Consider the following 18,238-nt stretch of genomic DNA (forward strand, 5'->3'; position numbering starts at 1 on the left):
CTGCTAACCCAGAGACCCAGCAGCCAAAGGGGAGCTCAGCGGAAGATGAGCCAGATGCTGGTCTAGAACCTGCACCAGTGTCCAGGGCAAGGACTGAGCCAGCCCTGGAACACCCCTCTGGCAGGGAAGGGGCGAGCCTATCATGTCACATCCCCTGCAGTCCCTGCTGTGAGGACAGAGGGTGAGCCCCCAGGCCTGCTGATCCAGCACTTTTCACAGCAGCCCCTGCCACCAAGAGTATCCAGTCCCCTGGAGCAGGGGGAGCCTACAGGCGCAGCCTCGAGGGGAGGCCAGAGTCTGACACGACAGCCACAGCTCCGCACACAAGGGGGACAAACCTCAGGAAGCAGAAACTCCCTCAACACATGAGAGAAAACCTCCAAAGAGGCATGTCTGCAGTGAGCTAGAAGTATCTGCAATCACATCCTCCCTGCTCCATCCCCTGCCCCTGTTGCTGAATGGGACCTGGCTGGGTTCTGGGAACTCACCGACAGCAGTGGCCTCAGCTCCCGCAGTGCCAGGTGCACAAAGTCACAGTGAGCCCTGGCATAGCCCCGCAAGCAGCTGGCAAACAGCTCCTTGGCACAGCACTGGAACTTGGGCAGCTCGTCTAGTAGCTGGGCATTCAATGCCTCATAATTGTTGCGAGCTGACTGCAGCTCCTCGAGTGTCCGTTTGTCCTTCAGCTTCTCCGCCCGCTCTGTGCAGTTGTGGAAGTCCAGGAGCTTGTCAAAGCGTTTCTGCACCAGCTTGTGCGGCCCCATGAACATGCTTAGAAGCTGGTTGAGAGGGGAGATCACCAGCCGCTCCGTCCTCTCTTTCTGGAAGACAGTGAAACAAGAGGCAGGTGACAGGGCATCCCCCTCTTTCCTGGTTCAGCCTCTCTCAGCTAGGGCAGCTGGTTATTCAGGGATTTATCTAGCTAGCTGCACGTGTCCCAAGTGACGGGGAGTCCTAGCTGTCCTGCTTTGACAGCCAGAGTCTTCTCACTGGCACTAAACGTGGACTGAGATTCAATTTACATTCTCTTCACTCAGCTTCATCAGATACCTCCTAGTCACCCCTTACCTCAATCCCCATTGATCAGCCTGAATCTTCCCTCTTTGTCAGTTCCAGCCAATGCAACCTGGCAAGCTATATGAGTGTTTCCAAAGTGGCAGGTCTGTGGACAGGGATAAACCACACAGGGCAGGACCACATGCTGTGCCCAGGGTCCGAATCCATGTACCCATTTGTCAGCAGTGTCCATTCCTGCACTGGTGGCAGCTTGGTATGCAGCACAATGCCATCTCTGCCCTCTCTCTCCTCTGTCCCACCGTATTCCTACACCAGCATTTCTCAAACTGGGGTCCATGGGCCTCGCAGTTCCCTGGTGTGTAGGAGGTGCTGGGAGGGAGAGGGAGGACCAGGGACAGGGTGCGTTCGAGGGAGGGGGCGGAAAGAGGAGGGGAAGAGGAGGGGCGGAGTGGAGCAGGGGAAGGACCTGGGGCTGAGCAGGGGACGGGAGTCCACAAAAGTTTTTAAATCAAAATAGGGGTCCTTGGGTTGCAGAAGTTTGAGAACCTCTGCCCTACACTATTCCCACATTTCCTGCTCGTGCACCTCACGTTAACCCCTCTCTCCCAGCCACCTCAGTGTCTCACCCTAAATCACTTCCCATCAACTCCACTGTGCTTCATGCTGAAGCTTCCATCTCAGTTACCTCCCAACTCTCAGACAAAACCATCCAAATCGCCCCCACTGCATCTCAGCCTAACCCACCTCCCCGAATCACTTCTGTCTCACCCTAATCACGCACCATGGTACTTCATCCTAACTCGACCCTTACAATACCACATTCTGCATCTCCGTCTTACCTCAATTCCTCCCCATCACCCCAACTTGTTTCTCCTCCTCAGCCCAGTGTCAGTCTAATGCATCCCCCTGCAGTGTTTCACCCTTTCTCGCTAGTCAACCCCCATGTCACCCTCTTTCCCAACCACTCTCTTCTATCAAGTATCAGAGGGGTAGCTGTGTTAGTCTGGAATTGTAAAAAGCAACAACGAGTCCCGTGGCACCTTATAGACTAACAGATGTATTGGAGCATGAGCTTTCGTGGGTGGATACCCACTTCGTCAGATGCATAGTACCAGCTGCTCCATTATCTTGCCCGGGAACAATGTTAGGCTGACAGGCCCATAACTACCCAGGTCACGCTGGCTGCCCTTTTTAAATATTGGCACAACAGTACCTTACTTCCAGTCTTCTTTAACTTCCACAGTGTTCCAAGACTTAATGAAAATCAACATTAACCATCCAGATGCAATGGATGCAAGTTGTGTGGACCTCCTGATTTCAAAACGTCTGACTTTAGTAGCCGCTGTTTAATGTCCTCCGGAACAGTGGTTCTCAACCTTTTCTCATCTGTGGACCACTAAAAAATTTTGAATGGAGGTGCAGATCCCTTTGGAAATCTATTGTCTGTATCTACAGCTGAATTCTATTCAGTCAGTTTTCAGTCAAAATCTTTCATGGACCCCTTAGACATAGTCCATGGATGACAGGTTGAGAACCAGTGCTCCAAAGATACTAGAGGAATGGATAAAACTCAAACGTCTGGAAACCAGGAAAAACAGCGTTAACATACGTGCCCACATAACCTTAACTCTGCCCTCTTTGAGCAAAGCCTCAATACGCCTGTGACACATACTTTCACTCTACGTTTGCGCGGTACTGAACAAGAGCTACCTACCCCTGCCATACATTCAAATATTTAACCTACTCCGTAGATAGAATACCACATCTCTAAACTTTACAACCTCCTCAACACCTTTCACAACCCGCAAGCCCTTATATGTACAATGCCATCTAACACAATATGTTCCCTTACCCTTCATTAAACGCAGAGCACACACACGGCAAGACCCCTATGCCCAGCCACTGACACAGCCTACACAGAGCAACACTGAAGTGAGGCTGACTGGGTCTCTCAAGGTACACTTTTCCCTATGATCAGATACATGGGGGTCAGGGAAAGGGGCTCACCCCCCAAGGAGAGTACAGCCCCTCAGATCACCTCCTATCACAATCACAGCTCTTCCAAACTGCTCCCACTAATCCGACTACCACTCAATGCAATTACACCTAACACACTGAACACAGCAGCAGTACATGCAGATAATTCCCAGTGACTACTGCCAGCTCCAAGGGGCAGAGCACAAAGTTAATTAAAACCCCTCGTTAGTCTCCATTATCACCAGACCTCATTGCCTCCATATCTGACATGAAACTTTCCTTCCTAGTCTCCAACACTGTGCCTCAACCTAAGTCCTCCCTTCTAGTCAATCCTCGTTTCACTCTACATCTCCTGTGGCCACCCCATGACTCACCCTAAATCTTCCCTCTAGTAACCCCCATTTTATTAGTAAATCATCTGTTCTAGTCACCACCCCATATCACACTCACTGACCACTCCACGAATCCCTCAATCATCCCCCACTTACCCGTGCTTTCTCTCACTAATCTTTGCCTCTCATCACATCACTCATTTCACCCTAAACTTTTCTGTGAGTCACGCTATGTAGTATCCCTGAGCCCCACAGTCACCCCAAGTATCATCCCAATTCATTCCTAGTGACCCCTTTGACACTAACCCTCAATTTTCCCTGCTAGCCATCATTCTGCCTCGCCCTAATCTGGCCACTGCTAACCCCCCGTTTCATAAATCAACATCCACATCAACCTTGTGTCGTCCAATTTCATCCCCTCACACTCTTCTGCTGTATTTCACCCTAAACCCTCCCCTCTAGCTAACACCCCATGTTTCACCCTAAATCCGCCTCCCTTACCATAACTCTACATCAATTACGTGTTTTGTCAGTGAATAGCCAATAAAACCCAAGCCTAACACCAAGCTTCACAGCCTTCCCCAGCTCAAAACCACACAGTCCAACCCGCCCCGCTGGCATTACCTGGAGTGTAAATGCACACAAACATTCATAGTTAGACCAAGCACGTAATCCGGAACTCGTAATGGGGCTGTGTTACCCGCCCACACTCATTCTGAGGGCCCTGCTGCACCCGCCATGCAGAGACAGCAGGTCAGCACAGAGCAGGGGAGGAGGCGGCTCACTTACAAAGCTGGAGAAGAGCTGGTCGCTGATGAGCTGATGCACTTTCTGGAACTGCTCCAGATCCCCACTGCCCTGCTGCATACCCAAGTCCCACATGCTCACAGCTGCCAGCACCTTCACACAGGCCGACTCCTGGGGTGAGGGACACAAACAGCAGTCAGTGCAATGATCACCCGCTGCTGAGGGCTGTGCAGAACCCCTCCCACACAGCCAATGACTCAGAGAACAGGGTCCCTTCCCTCCCCTCCCACTCTCACCTCAGAGAATGGAACGTGCCCAGTGGCGGCTCCAGGCACCAGCACGCCAAGCATGTGCTTGGGGCGGCAAGCCACTGGGGGCGCTCTGCCGGTCGCTGCGAGGGCGGCAGGCAGGCTGCCTTTGGAGGCTTGCCTGCAGAGGGCCCGCTGGTCCCGCGGCTTCGACCAGCAGATCCTTTGCAGGCCTGCAGCCAAAGGCAGCCTGCCTGCCGTGCTTGGGGTGGCAAAATGCCTAGAGCCACCCGTGGATGTGCCAGAGTTTGAACCCTCCTCTAGGAGAAGGGAATCACTGACCCCACCAGGCTGATTAGTGAGGGCAGCCCCAGTCGAGCACAGACTCACCCGGACATGCTGCAGGTAGAGGGAAAGGTCTCGGATGAAGGATTTGATCAGCCGCTCCTGCAACCGGAAATTCTTCTCCATCTCCTCAAAGGCCTCGTCCTTCAGCTGTGATAGAGAGTGGCTCAAAGGGGTCAAATACAGCACCACAGTGTCCTGCCCAATGGGAACTGCAGATGGCCCTTTGCTCCCAAAGCAGAGACAGGCCACGGGCAATGCCTCCCTCCAAGGGAAGAGAGACTGAGGGACACTGACACCCCAACATACACTTACCCAGAGGGGAGAGAGGCCAGAGGCACTGATCCCTGGCCATGTCTGTACCGGGCTCCGGAGACTGAGGCAGAACTTCTAGCTAAACATTACCCTGGGGTGAACAGAGGCCCGGAGCACTGACCACTCCCCCCACCCATCTGTGCTGAGCACTGGATCACCAGGCAGAGCCGTGTGATGAGCATAATTAGAAGGGGAAGGCCAGAGGGGTACCAAGCCCCCTTCTGCTCCCTCTGCCTGAAGGGGGCTCCAGCTGCACGGGTGGATTACCTGGGGGGCGAAGCCTGTGAGGTGCTTGAGGTGGCTGCTGACACGGTTGGATTTCTTGATGATGGAGTGGAAGTTGAGCTTGGAGATTTTCTCCATGAGGCTGTCCTCATCCCCTTTTCGGTACTTCAGCACTGGCAGAGGGAGGAGCAGGAGTCAAAGCTCCACACCAGCAACTGCCCTGCAACCTCTTCACCTATCCCTGGTGCTGCATATCCCCTCCAGCCACTGCATCCCCATCCCCCCACCCACCACTTCACCACTGCCGTCCCATCTCCACCATGTCCCCCACACCCAGCTGTCACATACTCTCCATAGCTGCCTTCCCAGCCCAGCTGCTGCATCTCCCCTGCTGCCTCCCTGTTCCTGTGCCCCGCTGCGCTGGGGGTGCCTCCTCATCCCAGCTCTGCCAGGCTGGCTCACCCAGGTCTTTGCGACGTTTGTACTCGTTGATGTTGACGTTGATCTCTTTGACTGCAAGGACTGCAGCGGCGAGCGGTGCCTTATCAGGGTGCGACTCAGGTGTGGCGCTCAGCAGCTCCATCAGCAGCAGTGGGTATCGCATCACCCTCTGCACAGGCTTGATGAGGAAGGAGCCCAGGTTGATGTAGTTTGTGCAACCCCTTGGCAGTCAGGAGGAACGAGATGCATCAAACTTCAATCCAGCTCCACAGAACAGTGCCTACCCTGCCCCCAAACCCACCCCAACCCATTGCACGTATCCCCCCAAAGCTACTGAATCTCAGTAACTCACTGCACCCGTACGTCCTCAAAGCTTCCCAACTCCAACCCCCAGACTCACATGCTCCTAAAAACCATGGCGTCCGCCCATCTCAAACCTGCCGCAAACTCACACCATGCAATCCACATCAGCCTCAAACTGCCCGGGCCTAGTGTAGCACCAATCCCTTCCTTTTCGCACAATCCTGCCTGCCATCAATCCTGATCCCACAATCTCACCAACCCATCAGCCTCGCACCCTCCATCCCACTATCCTGGCTGTGTGCCCCAGAGCCCAGACCCTAACCTAAATTCTGTACTGACCGATTCTATATGAACTGTCTACACTGGACATGACCTCTGCATTGCTCTGCCACACTCCTGCACAGACACCCTTTACTCTTCCCTCCTCTGCCCAGCCCAGCCACACCACAGACCCACCAAACCCAGCCCCAGGCTTCTGCATTCACAGGCTCCATGCAGCACTTATGCTTCCGCAGGCATGCACACAGCCTAGGGAAGGAGGATATTAGTTGTGGGGATGGGTGGCAGGGCTGAACCAGACTGACAGGCATGCAGTGAGTAATGGGAAGGAGGCACTTACCACTCACTGTACAGGCTCCTGCAGGGACGCAGAGGGTGAAAAAGCAAAGAAAGGAAGCTAGTTAATGGGACAATCAGGTGCGGGCTCCAGCAGCCAGCACCTCTGCCCTGCAGTGACACTGAGAAGCAGCTGCTTGCTCTGTCCCAGAGCCCAGAGGCTGAAGCTGCTGGCTTCAGGGGGATTAGCCTTTTGTGACCTTGAGCCAGGCAGCTGAGAACGTCAGCCAGGCAAGGAAGCCAGTGCCGTCAAGCCACTGACTAGGCAGGACCGAAGGCTCAGGAATCCTCACCCCAGAGATGTGCTGTTCTCTGTAACTCAGGAGGGGCCCTGCAGGTATCCTGCCTGGGGTGGGAAGGGGAGATGAGGCATTCAGGCCAGGGGCCCTTTTCTACTGTTGTCTCTTCTCTTCTGCTAAGGCCTCAGAGACCAAAGGGACCTGGACACCAAGACAGTCCCGTGCATTCTGGTAGGGGTATAGAGAGAGTCTGCAAAAGGGGCAGGAAGGCAGGCTCCTGTCTCAGCATGCTCAGGATGAGGGGCAGAGCGGGGAAGGAGGCGGCCCAGACTCCTTGCCAGGATGCGGAGTGGGGAAGACAATCACCTGAGGCTCTCCAGGGAGTCCAGTAGGTGTTTCTGAATCCTCTCGTCTTTCTCGTAGGTCTCCAGCAGTGCAATAGCCTCATCATGGTTCTGGCAATACACTCTGTACACCTCTTCCAGCCCTGCCTGGTGCGCCAAGAATGCTGGCCCTGTGGAGAATGACCAAGGCTGCACAGTGGCTCCTGCCCACCCTGAGCTCTGCTCAGCCCTGGTGCATTTACAATCTCTGTTTCTGTCCTGGCGAGATGCCCAGAGCTGTCCACTCCCCCTGCAGACACGTTGCTTCAGAGGATGGCAATATTAGAGCACCCAGCTTACTTTCTAATTATTCTTCATGCACCTATACATCCTCCTGCTTTTCCACACGCTGCCATCCTTGTGCAGCTGCCAGCACTGAGCACCCCCTGCCAACTCATTACTTATTACATGTATTAGGGCAGTGCTCGATGGCCCCACTACAACTGTGGCTCCTTGTGCCAGGAACAAAAAGACAGTCCCTGCCCCGGAGCCCACAACCTGAGTTACAACAAGACACAACAGAGGCAGAAGCAGACACATGGGGTGGGCAGGAAGACAATGTTAACAGTGAGACCAGTTCACTTTGCATAGTGGGCAGCAGTCTCAGCTCCCCACCTGCCTGGCTATTATCCCTGGCTGTGCTCTGAGGGTATCACAGCACAGGTGAGTGCAAAGGATGGACCCAAAGAGGATAAGGGACTGGCTTTATGGATATGGACTGCGTTTTCACACACACGGGGAGGCCAGGGAGTCAGCACGGACAAAACAGCAGGGATCGAGGCTGGCTCATGGCACAGTGGAGATAGAGGTCAATAGCACGATGAGATCATAGCTCTGACTCCTGGATCTCTCCTCAGTGGGTCTGGCATATTCAGAAAGCCAAGGAGCCCAGGGTAGTTCAGACTGTCTTTGCATACACATTAATGGACGCATAGCCACTGTGCTGACTGCACTACCAACTGACAGTACTTCTATCCCTCTGGAGGTTCCCCAATCCCTCTGGCATTTACCAGCTGAGTCCCCAGCAGATGTCAGCACCTCACTGGGCTCTTCCTCCTCCCAACTGCTCTAGGCTCCACAGGACCCTCATATTCCCACCTCCGCCATCCCGCCCCTCTCTCCAACCCCAGGGCAACTTGTTTGTCACAGGTGGGACCCAGCAAACAGAGAAGAGCTGAGCTCCTGAGAGTTCAAAGGAGAGAACAGAGAGCCCAGCTCTGGCAGATGGACAGCAGGAGCAAAGGGTCACTAGGAGCAGAGAAGCGACCTCTGGGGCAGAGAATAACTCTGAGGCATGCTCCAGCGCAGTCAACCACACAAGATGCACAAAGCCCAGGAGGGAATCATGCCCCTGAGGTGCCCACCATGCATGGTGGGACGGGGAGTGGGGAGAAACTGGGCAGCCCTGAGGGTTTGCCACGACTAGGACAGAAAGGAGGGGGAAGGCGTAGGAGGCATCCCTGTGGGAGCTCTCATGAGGCAAGTTGCCCGTTAGCAAGTGGTGTTGGGGGAGCTGCTGCCAAGGGGATTTCAAACGAGTTGGAATATGCTCACTAATGCCTCAAAATATTTTTTTATCTTAGTCAAGAAAAACCTAGAGAAAAACCAGAGACCCCCAATGGCAGGATCCCTGGCCAGCTGAGCCCATGGAGGGGAGCAAGACAGAGTCTGGGGAGCTGCACCTTTGGCATGAGTGGAGGAGAGCACTGGGGCAGAGTGAGCCCAGCCACAGAGAGGGGGAGGGTTGCAAGAGAGAGGAAGAGAATAGAGTGGGAACAGCCTGAGGTACTGGAAATTCCCTGGCGCGAGACCCAGGATGCAGTGAGCCTCCGGGGGTTGGAGGGATCTGAATGTCCCAGCGCACAGACCCAGAAGGCATGGAGATCTCCCAGGGGAAGCCTCCTTACTGGAGTCACTGAGCATGGGACAAAGCCCTGGAGAAGAAGCAGCAGGGCTCAAGGCTGGCCTGGCAAAAGGCTGGGAGGCAGCAGATGAGCTGAGCCCGCACCTTCTCACTGAAACAGCTCCCCCACCCCACCCTCACCCCCACCCCTAAGGGCCCGCCTGGCTTGGGAGAAGCAATAACAGACTCCATACCAACAGCATCCCCAGCCTCCAGGGTGTCCAGCAGCTGCTTGGAGAAGCTAATCACCATCTGAATATTTCCAAAGAGCCCCTCAAAGTCCACACTCTGCACCTGCAAAGATGGGAAGAGAAGCATCCAGGTGGGAGAAATACTCAAGGCCAGGCCCCGCAGCGACGTCACCCATGCCCCACACAACCCCACCACAGTACTCCATGCCCTCCACCAGCAACCTCTGCCTCCCAGTTCCCATCCCCCCACAGCAGCCTGCGCCTCACATTCCCTATCTCCCCACCAGCAACCTCACACATGGACCCTCATCTCCCACAGCAACCTCTGCCATGCACCCCTCATCCCTCCCACAGTAAACCTCTGCCTCGCACTCCCCATCCCCCCACAGCAGCCTGTGCCCACATTCCCCATCCCCCCACAGCAACCTCTGACTCGCACCCCCATCCCTCACACAGCAATCTGCACCTCGCACCCCTATCCCCCGCACAGCAACCTCTGCCTCGCACCCCATCCTCCCCTACAGCAACATCCGCCTTGCACTCCCATCCCCCCACAGCAACCTCCACCTCCATTCTCCCACAGCAGTGTGCCTTGCCCCCCCGCCCCACCACAGCAACCTCTGCCTCGCACCTCGTATACCCCACAGCAACCTCCACCTCACACCCCCCATCCCCCCACAGCAACCTGTGCCTCGCACCCCTCATAGCAACCTGCGCCTCGCATCCCATCCCCCTACAGCAACCTCTGCCTCGCACCCCCATCCCCTTACAGCAACCTCCACTTCGCACCACCCCCCACCAACAGCAACCTCTGCATCGTACCCTGTATACCCCACAGCAACCTCCACCTCACACCCCACATCTGCCCACTGCAGCCTGTGCCTCGCATTCCGTATCTCCCCACCAGCAACCGCATCCATAGACCCCCATCCCCCACAGCAATCTGCACCTCACACCCTCATCCGCCTACAGCAACCTGTCTTGTACCCCGATCCCTGCACCAGTAATCGCAACCTCGCACCCATCCCCCCACAGCAACACCCATCCCCCCACAGCAACCTCCCCCTCACACCCGCATCCTCCTACAGGCTGTAGTCCGGCTCCACTAACCCTGACCGTCTCTCATGCCACCACAGATAAAGCAGATCAAAGGAGAAAAGTTGTTACCCCACTGACAATCAATCTGTGGAACTCACTGCCACAAGAGTGAGTAAAGAGTTTGGCAAGATTCAGAAGAGGATTGGACATTTCTATGAGCAATGATGATGGTTCAAGTCACATAAGCCACAACAAAAATTAAACCGAACACTAAATGACACAAGTTAGAGTGAAACGTCCCACCCTGAGCAGGAGATTCCACAGTTGCCACTAGGGGTCCCCGCACTGAACAAGCCAGCCATGGAGACAGAAACCGGACTCAGTGGACCCCTGATCTGATCCTGTCTGGCTGTTCTTGTCCCACCACCTCCTGCCATAGGCTCCCCACCTGCGCCTGCTGCAGAGGCACCATGATCTGCTCCACACACATCTCGAGGTCTCGGATATAATCCCGTTCTGTCTGAAGGAGTTCCTCAATGACCTTCGACCTCTTCTCTAGCATCCTTTGCTTCTCGGTGGCGACTGTGCCAGATGTTGCCTCCAGGGACACAGTCTGTGAGGAAAGGAGGGTCATTTCTGAAAGAAACAGACAAGGTCAGCTCCAGAGACTGACAGCCGATGGCCAAGCTCCCTTTGATGCCTGCATCCTCCATGGGCCTGTGATATGAACAAGGCCCATGCATTGCCTGGACCCTGCCAAGTGCAGAAATCTCCCCAAGCCCCAGGGCAGCTGAACCACTCTGAATGACGAGGGCAGCAGGAATGCCCTGCCCTCAAGCTCCAGCCTGTCGAGGACAGACCCTGGCACGCTGGCATGTCCTGCCACGAGTCCAGGACTCCTGAGGGCTCCAGGTCTGACCCCACCGACTGCTCCTGCTCCCGCTCCCACATTACGGTAATTTGTATTGCAGGAGACCAGGAGAGTCTATTCACTTCAGCCTGAGGCGGACGGGAAATGCTGAAGGCCACCTTGGAATATAGTGCTGTGAACCACTTCCCTGCTGACTCTGGCAGCAAACACAACAGGTGAGCATGCTTTGCTGCACAGATCTCTCCCAGCCCCACAATATCCTAGTTCCTGAACCCCCGGGGGGTACTGCTTGGGCTGCACTTTTCAAACTTACAACTAAACCAGTGGCCAATCACCTAGTCTGGCCGCATTGGGAGATTGGAGACATTTACAGGCCCTGCTGGAGGGTCAGGCCCTACGAGTGCGGTTCAGATCCAAAATGGATGGACAGTAAATGCTAATGAGCTAAGAAACGCTGGCTGTTAAAACTACAAGCTCCAGGCAAAGGGGAGCAGAAAATTAACCCCCCTCTGTTATACACACGAAGAAAATAGGCAGGGACTTGGGTTGTCCCTTCTTGTGCAGAATGGGACCCTGGGAACGATCCCTGTGGAGATGACTGTCGTGTCCCTCCCCGCAGCCTGTCCCTCCACTGATCCCTGCTGAACTAGGCAGCCCACCTGCTTCCCCTCCCACACCCAGGATGGGCCTCTTTTCTCCTTGTTCCCTCTTGGATGAGGATGGGGCAGTGCCCAGCAGCAGGATCCGAGAGGAAGCACTGCTGAGCTACCTACCTGCTCGGGTGTAGGGCCTGGCCAGGAACCCTGGCTCTCCTCTCCCCTGCCCTGCCCCTCCCTGGGGGAACAGGGCTTCTATTCTCCAGCTCAGGTCATTTCCATTTGAATAGCTGAGAATGACTCCAGCAGCCACAATGGAGCCGGCAGGTGCCAAAGCCTGGAGCTGGAATTCCTGCCCCAGGCAACTAGGAGTGAGTACCAGAGCCCTCCATGGACAGGCAAGCTTCCCCAGAGCATGGCATTTTGTCTCCATCATTTCCCCTTTGCTCTTTCCAGAGAGTGGGAACCACACACACCACACCCAGAAATGGCTTATGATGTCCTGTTTGGGGTCTGCAGGCTCTGGCATCAGTTCCCAAGGAAGTGACATGGTCCACATAACCAACCTCCTTGATCCTACATGCCAAACGTTCCCCTGCTGGCACACCAAAGATAACAGGAGAGGCCAGGTTCAGTCTGTGCTCGCTGGACTGGCCATGACAAGAATCGGGCCTGAGCAGATGCAGCTGCTCACATTGCCCTCATCCTTGGGGTCCGAGTGCACAGACAGGGTCCAGGATCCCTGCCCAGCGTCTCCCTCTGCTAAGCATCAGAGGGAATGCACAAACATGAGCAGAGCAGGGGAGACAGACAGACAGACACACACACAGCAGGACAGACACACAAATGGACAGAGCAGGGGAGACACACACACTCTCACAGAGGAGGACAGACAAACAGTGGCAGAGCAGGACAGGAGGACATATACACATGCACAGCAGGACAGACATGGAGATGGACAGATGGCATTGCACTACAGAGCAGGAATGGCCAGGGCTCAAAATCAGAGTGTGAAGCCTTATCCTGGCAGACCAGACCCGCTAACAGAGCCACAAGGTCTGTCTCTGACACATGCCGGCAGCGCATGTATTGCGTGTCACCCCAATCAAGCACACTGAATTGAATGGACAGACACAGCAGGCACGATAGGTGGCTAGACAGACACATCCAGGTAGATCAAGCAGAACATACACACATACAGGTGGCACAGTGTCTGCAGGCGAGCATGTGGATGGGCTCCTGCCTCCCTGTCTGTGCCCTTCCTTGGCAGCTGCCTGCTTCCTGATTTTCTATCCTGCTTGATGCTCCCCAGCAGTCCAGCCCCCTCATTCTCAGGCAAATACTGAGACATTTTATCCATGCAGATTCTGGGGTCACAACAAACTTTCAACTACACCACTTGCCCTCCTCCTGCACTTAAAGGCATAGCACACACAGGCAGCCACAAAGCCTGCATCCTCATCCTTTCCCTGGGCCCCAGACTGATTCCTTCATTCAGGGGCATTTCCTCCTGTAGGCTCCGTTTCTCTCCCACTTCCAAGCTCTGCATGCAATGGCGTTTCGGACAGTTTCCCACTCCACATAGCTGGGTTTTATTGCTGCTGCTCAGCTAAAAAGTCTCCCACCAGTTCCAATGGCTTCTCTCAGTAACATTCAGGGACATACAGGCACAAAGTCTGGAGTTCCTCTCCTCCAATTCCATGCCAGAACCTCTCCACTCCAGCTTCTGCCCACTGCTGAAACCCAGAGGTGTCTCTAGGCATTTTTGCCACCCCAAGCACAGCAGGCAGGCTGCGGAGGGTCCACTGGTCCCGCGGCTTCCGCGGACCTCCCACAGGCGCGCCAGCAGGAGGTCCACCAAAGCCACCGGACCAGCGGACCCTCCGCAGGCAAGCCGCCGAAGGCAGCCTGCCTGCCATTCTCCCGGCAACCGGCAGAGTGCCCCCAGTGGCTTGCTGACCCAAGCACGCGCTTGGTGTGCTGGGGCCTGGAGCCACCCCTCCTGAAACCCCTCTTCCCCAATCATTTCTTGTACTCCCTCTTCTGACTGGATCCAGCTTTCTTAGGCTTAGGGCTAGTCTACACTGGCAAGGCAGCACTTTAATGTGGCTTGTGTAGTCGCGGCAGAGCACTGGGAAAGAGCTCTCCCAAAGCGATAAAAAACCCACTGCCACGAGGGGCGTAGCTCCCAACACTGAGAGCGCGGCTCCTAGCACTGCTGCACTGTCTACAATGGCGCTTTACAGCACTGAAACTTGCTGCGCTCAAGGGGGGTGTTTTTTCACACCCCCGTGAGAAAGTTGCAGTGATGTAAAGTGCCAGTGTAGACAAGCCCTTAGACTGTAAGCTCTTTGGGACAGGGACAGCTTTGTTCTGTGTTTGTACAGCTCCTAGCACAATGGGTCATGCCTGGGGCTCCCAGGCACTATGGTAATACAAATAAGTTATAAATAACAACCAGTGCAGGAATGGAGCAGGATTTGCACTTGGAATGGAAGAAGGTGCTTGAATATGTAACAAAACCAGCGAAATGATCCTCACCAGTAGCTGCTTACAGCCCTTCTAACAAGCCAGGCCCTATGGGTGGCAGGTATTAAAGGCCAGGGAACGCTAAGCCTCCCCAAACAGCTGCCGACCCGCTGCCTTTGAGAGCACAGATGTCTGTACTGTTGCCCCACCTGTGCTCTGCCCCAAGGTCCCACCCGCACTCTTCCCCGTGGCCCCGCCCTCGCTTTACCCCTTCCCATCTCTGTTCCACCCCTTCCCCTGAAGACCTCTACCACCTGCCGAGTCGCTCCTCTCCTTCACCCCACCGTGGAGAAGAGGAGCAATGGCAAGCGGCTGGCAGGGAGGCCAAGTTGGGAAGGGATCGAGTGGGAGCAGGGTTTGGGGCGGAGCATGGGCAGGGCCTCAGGGGGAAGATGCCAAGCAGGAGTGGGCCTCAGAGCAGAGCCAAGGTCCAGGTGCCAGAGGAGCTTCTGGTGCTCGTTCCAGCCTCCCCAAATGCTGGAGCCATGCACTGCCCATGCCAAGCCCCACACTGCAACACAAGGTGATTCTGTGCTAGAACTAGTCATAACTCAGAATTTTCATTTAGCAAGAAGTTTCAGAGAAATCAATATGATTTCATGAAAAATTTTCCAATAGAAAACTATGATGACAAAACTCTTCCAATGCACTCATGCCATTGTGATGGATCTCTGCACAGGTGACTGGACACCTTGACAACCCCTTGTAAGCAGGCCTGCACCCTGCAATAAGTTCATTCTGGATGGTATCAAAGGCTTTATCTCTGCTCATCTTCCTTCCCCAACTTTCCCACCACTGCCAAGGCAGGACCAGCTCCCCCTTGACTCAAGCTGTGCTCTGGCAGGGTTTGATTATATGGTGGCAAAAATGCTGGCAACTGCCTGCAGCCCTGTTTGCATTGTGGTCACATCAGTGGGGGTAAATCAGTGCTAACCACGGTGGCTAATTTTGGGGGGGAAAGCTGGAGCAGCCAGCTCGGGGGGAGGGGGGGGTTATGCCTCCTTTCCCAATGAGTCATTAAGCAGCCCAGGTTCATCCCACACAGCATCTTGCCAGCACCTTGCAGAGCTGGAGCTCACACCATCTCCACTTGAGGCCAATGTCTGGCCACGCCCTGTCGCTCAGGAATAGATGCCTCCAGGACTTGCATTCCTGGGGGTGCCGCTGAGATGTCCCCAGCTTACGTCCATGCCTCAGAGCCACAGCAACGCTGAGAGCACAATGCCCAGAGACTCTCTTCAGCACCAGGACTCTGCACAGAGGGGAAATCCTAGTCCTGAGGCATCCAGAATGCAGCTCCCTGCTCAAAGCCCTTAGAACCTGAGTCCTTGTCTGGAATCTGTCCTGGCTGCAGTTTCTCCACTGCCTCTGGAATCCCTGAACACAGAATCTGACTCTGGATTGGGCTGGTTCAGAAGCCAGCATGAGATTTCAAACCAGGAGTTCAGCTTTCCTGGGGCAGAATTTACAACTCTTAACTAAACTGTGCAACCAGGTACTAAAGAGAGCTGGCATTAGGCTGTTTAGGGAACATATTCCCCTTCTGCAAAGCTCCCTTGGGGCTGAACAGAAGCTCCACAACGACTCAGTAACTGCTGCTCCGTGCTCCCCCCTTTTCACTAACATACATATATATAGATCCCATTGAAGCTGCTCCACAGTTGTGTCCCGCAACCCGCCCCTCTTCCCAGGATCCAACAACAGGTGTTGTTCTAGGATCCAGGAGGAACAGGTGTGTTGCTCAGGAATGTGCAGAGGGGTCACACACGAATAAAGCAACAATGTGACAGTCATTCAGGGTAATTGCTGTTATAGCCTAAAAGAATTCTTCAGGTCCCTGCCCAGCCCTCTGATGAGCTGTGTTCTCCCATGGAACTGATGCCCCAGATAAGGGAAGAAATGCTATTGGGATGACACACAGAATTTGCCTGTATTTCTGCTTTAAGCCATGTTACTACACTCGAGAACTTACCGCAGCACGGTTGCACTGATGCAGCTGTGACACTGTAGGCTCTCGAGTGTAGTCACTCTAAGCCGATGGGTGACAGCTCTCCCGCCGGCTTAACTACTCCAGCCCCCGTGAGCAGCAGTAGCTATATTGGTGAGAACTCTGCCAACACAGCACTGTCCATGCCAGCGTTTAGGTCAATGTAACTTAGGCCATGTCCACACTACTGGATGCAGCAGTGTTGATTTAGTGGGTCTGGTGAAGACACGCTATGTTGATGGGAGAGCATCTTCCATAGATGTCTGTACAGCTATGTCAACAGAGAGCGTCTCCCACTGACATAGCATGGTGTAGACACCGCTGTAAGTAGACCTAGGTTACGTCAACTTCAGTTACATAACTGAATTAGCTTAACTTAGACTGACTTACAGCATTAGCATAGACCAGCCCTTACGTTGCTTGGGTGGGCAGAGGGTACTCACACCCCTGAGCAATATAAGTTCTGCCAGCATAAGCTGTAGCATAGACATGGCCTGCGACAGCTCAGCCAAAGGACAGCTCACCAAATGGTAACTAAACACCTCAGCATAGAAGGGCACCTCCTGAACTGAAGAAAAAGCAGGAGCCGAAAAACTTTACAGAACCAAAAGCTGCCCCTCAACAAACAGGAAATGGGAAGAGAAGAGTCTGGATTCTCCCTTACACAATGCCCAGCTATAGGAAGGAGGAGAGCGTCCTCGACCAGCGAAGGAGGATTCCGGCCTCTCAGCCACTTCACCTAGAGAGGGTGAGCAGACCCAGCTCTGCTGAGTTCAGAGGTTGCAGAAAGACAGAGCGATAGGCTAGCCCTATGCTGTTCAGTGCCGTGGAGCACAGTCAGTGCAATTGAGGAAGAGCCAGTGTCACTAACTCTGATGGGCAAAGGCCCTTAAGCAGTCATGTGGCAATAGCTGCACCTCATGAGTGGTTTCAGGGTGCCCCAAATAAAGTTCATTACTCATGCAGGCTAGGAGTCAAGAAGCCACTTCTGACCAAAACTGGTATCTGGCTGGGCCTAGCTCCCAGATGAGACCTCAGGTAGTGAACCTGATTGCGGCAGACTTCATTGCAGAGGGCTGGAAGCAAACAAGCAGGATACTCCATAAGTTTTCTGTCTCCTAGAAGCACTCTCTCCATTTTCCCAGACTGAGTTTCAGCCAGCGGCCTTAGGGCCCCAGGAATGAGCCTGAAATCAGGCACACATTTTTAGCAATTTAGGGTGATTAACCATTGGAACCAACCACCAAGGGAAGTGGCGGATTCTCCATCTCTTGATGTTTCAGATCCAGACCGGATGCCTTTCTGGAAGATCTTGTAGTCAAACACAAATTATTGGGCTCAACACTGGCTCACTGAGTGAAATTTTTTGGTATTTGTTATATAGGAGGTTAGACTAGATGTTCTAATTGTCCCTTATGGCCATAAATCTATGAATCTTTTAAACTAGGCTCCCCTCAGCATAAGGGCATCTTATTAGGCAATAGAGTGGGGACAGGTTGCTTCAGCATAACTGCACAGGGATAGCTCGGTGGTTTGAGCATTGGCCTGCTAAATCCAGGATTGTGAGTTCAATCCTTGAGGGGGCCACTTAGGGATTTGGGGCAAAATCAGTACTTGGCCCTGCTAGTGAAGGCAGGGGGCTGAACTCAATGCAGGGCCACCCGGCGGGGGGGGGAGGCAAGTGGGGCAATTTGTCCCGGGCCCTGCGAGCCCTGGCCTGGCAGCGGTGCAGGTCTTTGGCAGCATTTCAGCAGTGGGGGGCCCTTCAGTGCTGCCAAAGACCCAGACGGCCGCTGGGTGAGTGCAAGCACCACAGCTTCCCCGCTTTGACCCAGACCCCCTGAATCCTCTGGGCGGCCCTGACTCAATGACCTTTCAGAGTCCCTTCCAGCTCTCTGAGATAGGTATATCTCCATATAAATAACCTGCTTTATTT

The 18,238-nt window shown here is 54.3% G+C and overlaps 2 protein-coding genes across 4 annotated transcripts in view; one reads left to right on the forward strand and one right to left on the reverse strand.

Moving 5' to 3' along the window:
* ABCC2 (ATP binding cassette subfamily C member 2) overlaps nucleotides 1-18,238 on the forward strand; it is a 529,482-nt gene that overhangs the window by 60,360 nt on the left and 450,884 nt on the right. The gene's annotated exons all lie outside the window — the stretch shown is intronic.
* DNMBP (dynamin binding protein) overlaps nucleotides 1-18,238 on the reverse strand; it is a 78,282-nt gene that overhangs the window by 2,847 nt on the left and 57,197 nt on the right. For all 3 annotated transcript variants that reach the window (XM_050958761.1, XM_050958762.1, XM_050958763.1), the window contains 9 exons: nucleotides 10,768-10,955; nucleotides 9,285-9,384; nucleotides 7,171-7,318; nucleotides 6,570-6,587; nucleotides 5,669-5,868; nucleotides 5,249-5,379; nucleotides 4,712-4,816; nucleotides 4,116-4,244; nucleotides 489-821 (listed from right to left, as the gene is read on the reverse strand). In XM_050958761.1, coding sequence (XP_050814718.1) covers nucleotides 489-821; nucleotides 4,116-4,244; nucleotides 4,712-4,816; nucleotides 5,249-5,379; nucleotides 5,669-5,868; nucleotides 6,570-6,587; nucleotides 7,171-7,318; nucleotides 9,285-9,384; nucleotides 10,768-10,955 — 1,352 coding nt within the window. The remainder of the gene's footprint in view (nucleotides 1-488; nucleotides 822-4,115; nucleotides 4,245-4,711; nucleotides 4,817-5,248; nucleotides 5,380-5,668; nucleotides 5,869-6,569; nucleotides 6,588-7,170; nucleotides 7,319-9,284; nucleotides 9,385-10,767; nucleotides 10,956-18,238) is intronic.

This window comes from Gopherus flavomarginatus, chromosome 6 (assembly GCF_025201925.1).
Source record: "Gopherus flavomarginatus isolate rGopFla2 chromosome 6, rGopFla2.mat.asm, whole genome shotgun sequence".
NCBI lineage: Eukaryota > Metazoa > Chordata > Testudines > Testudinidae > Gopherus > Gopherus flavomarginatus.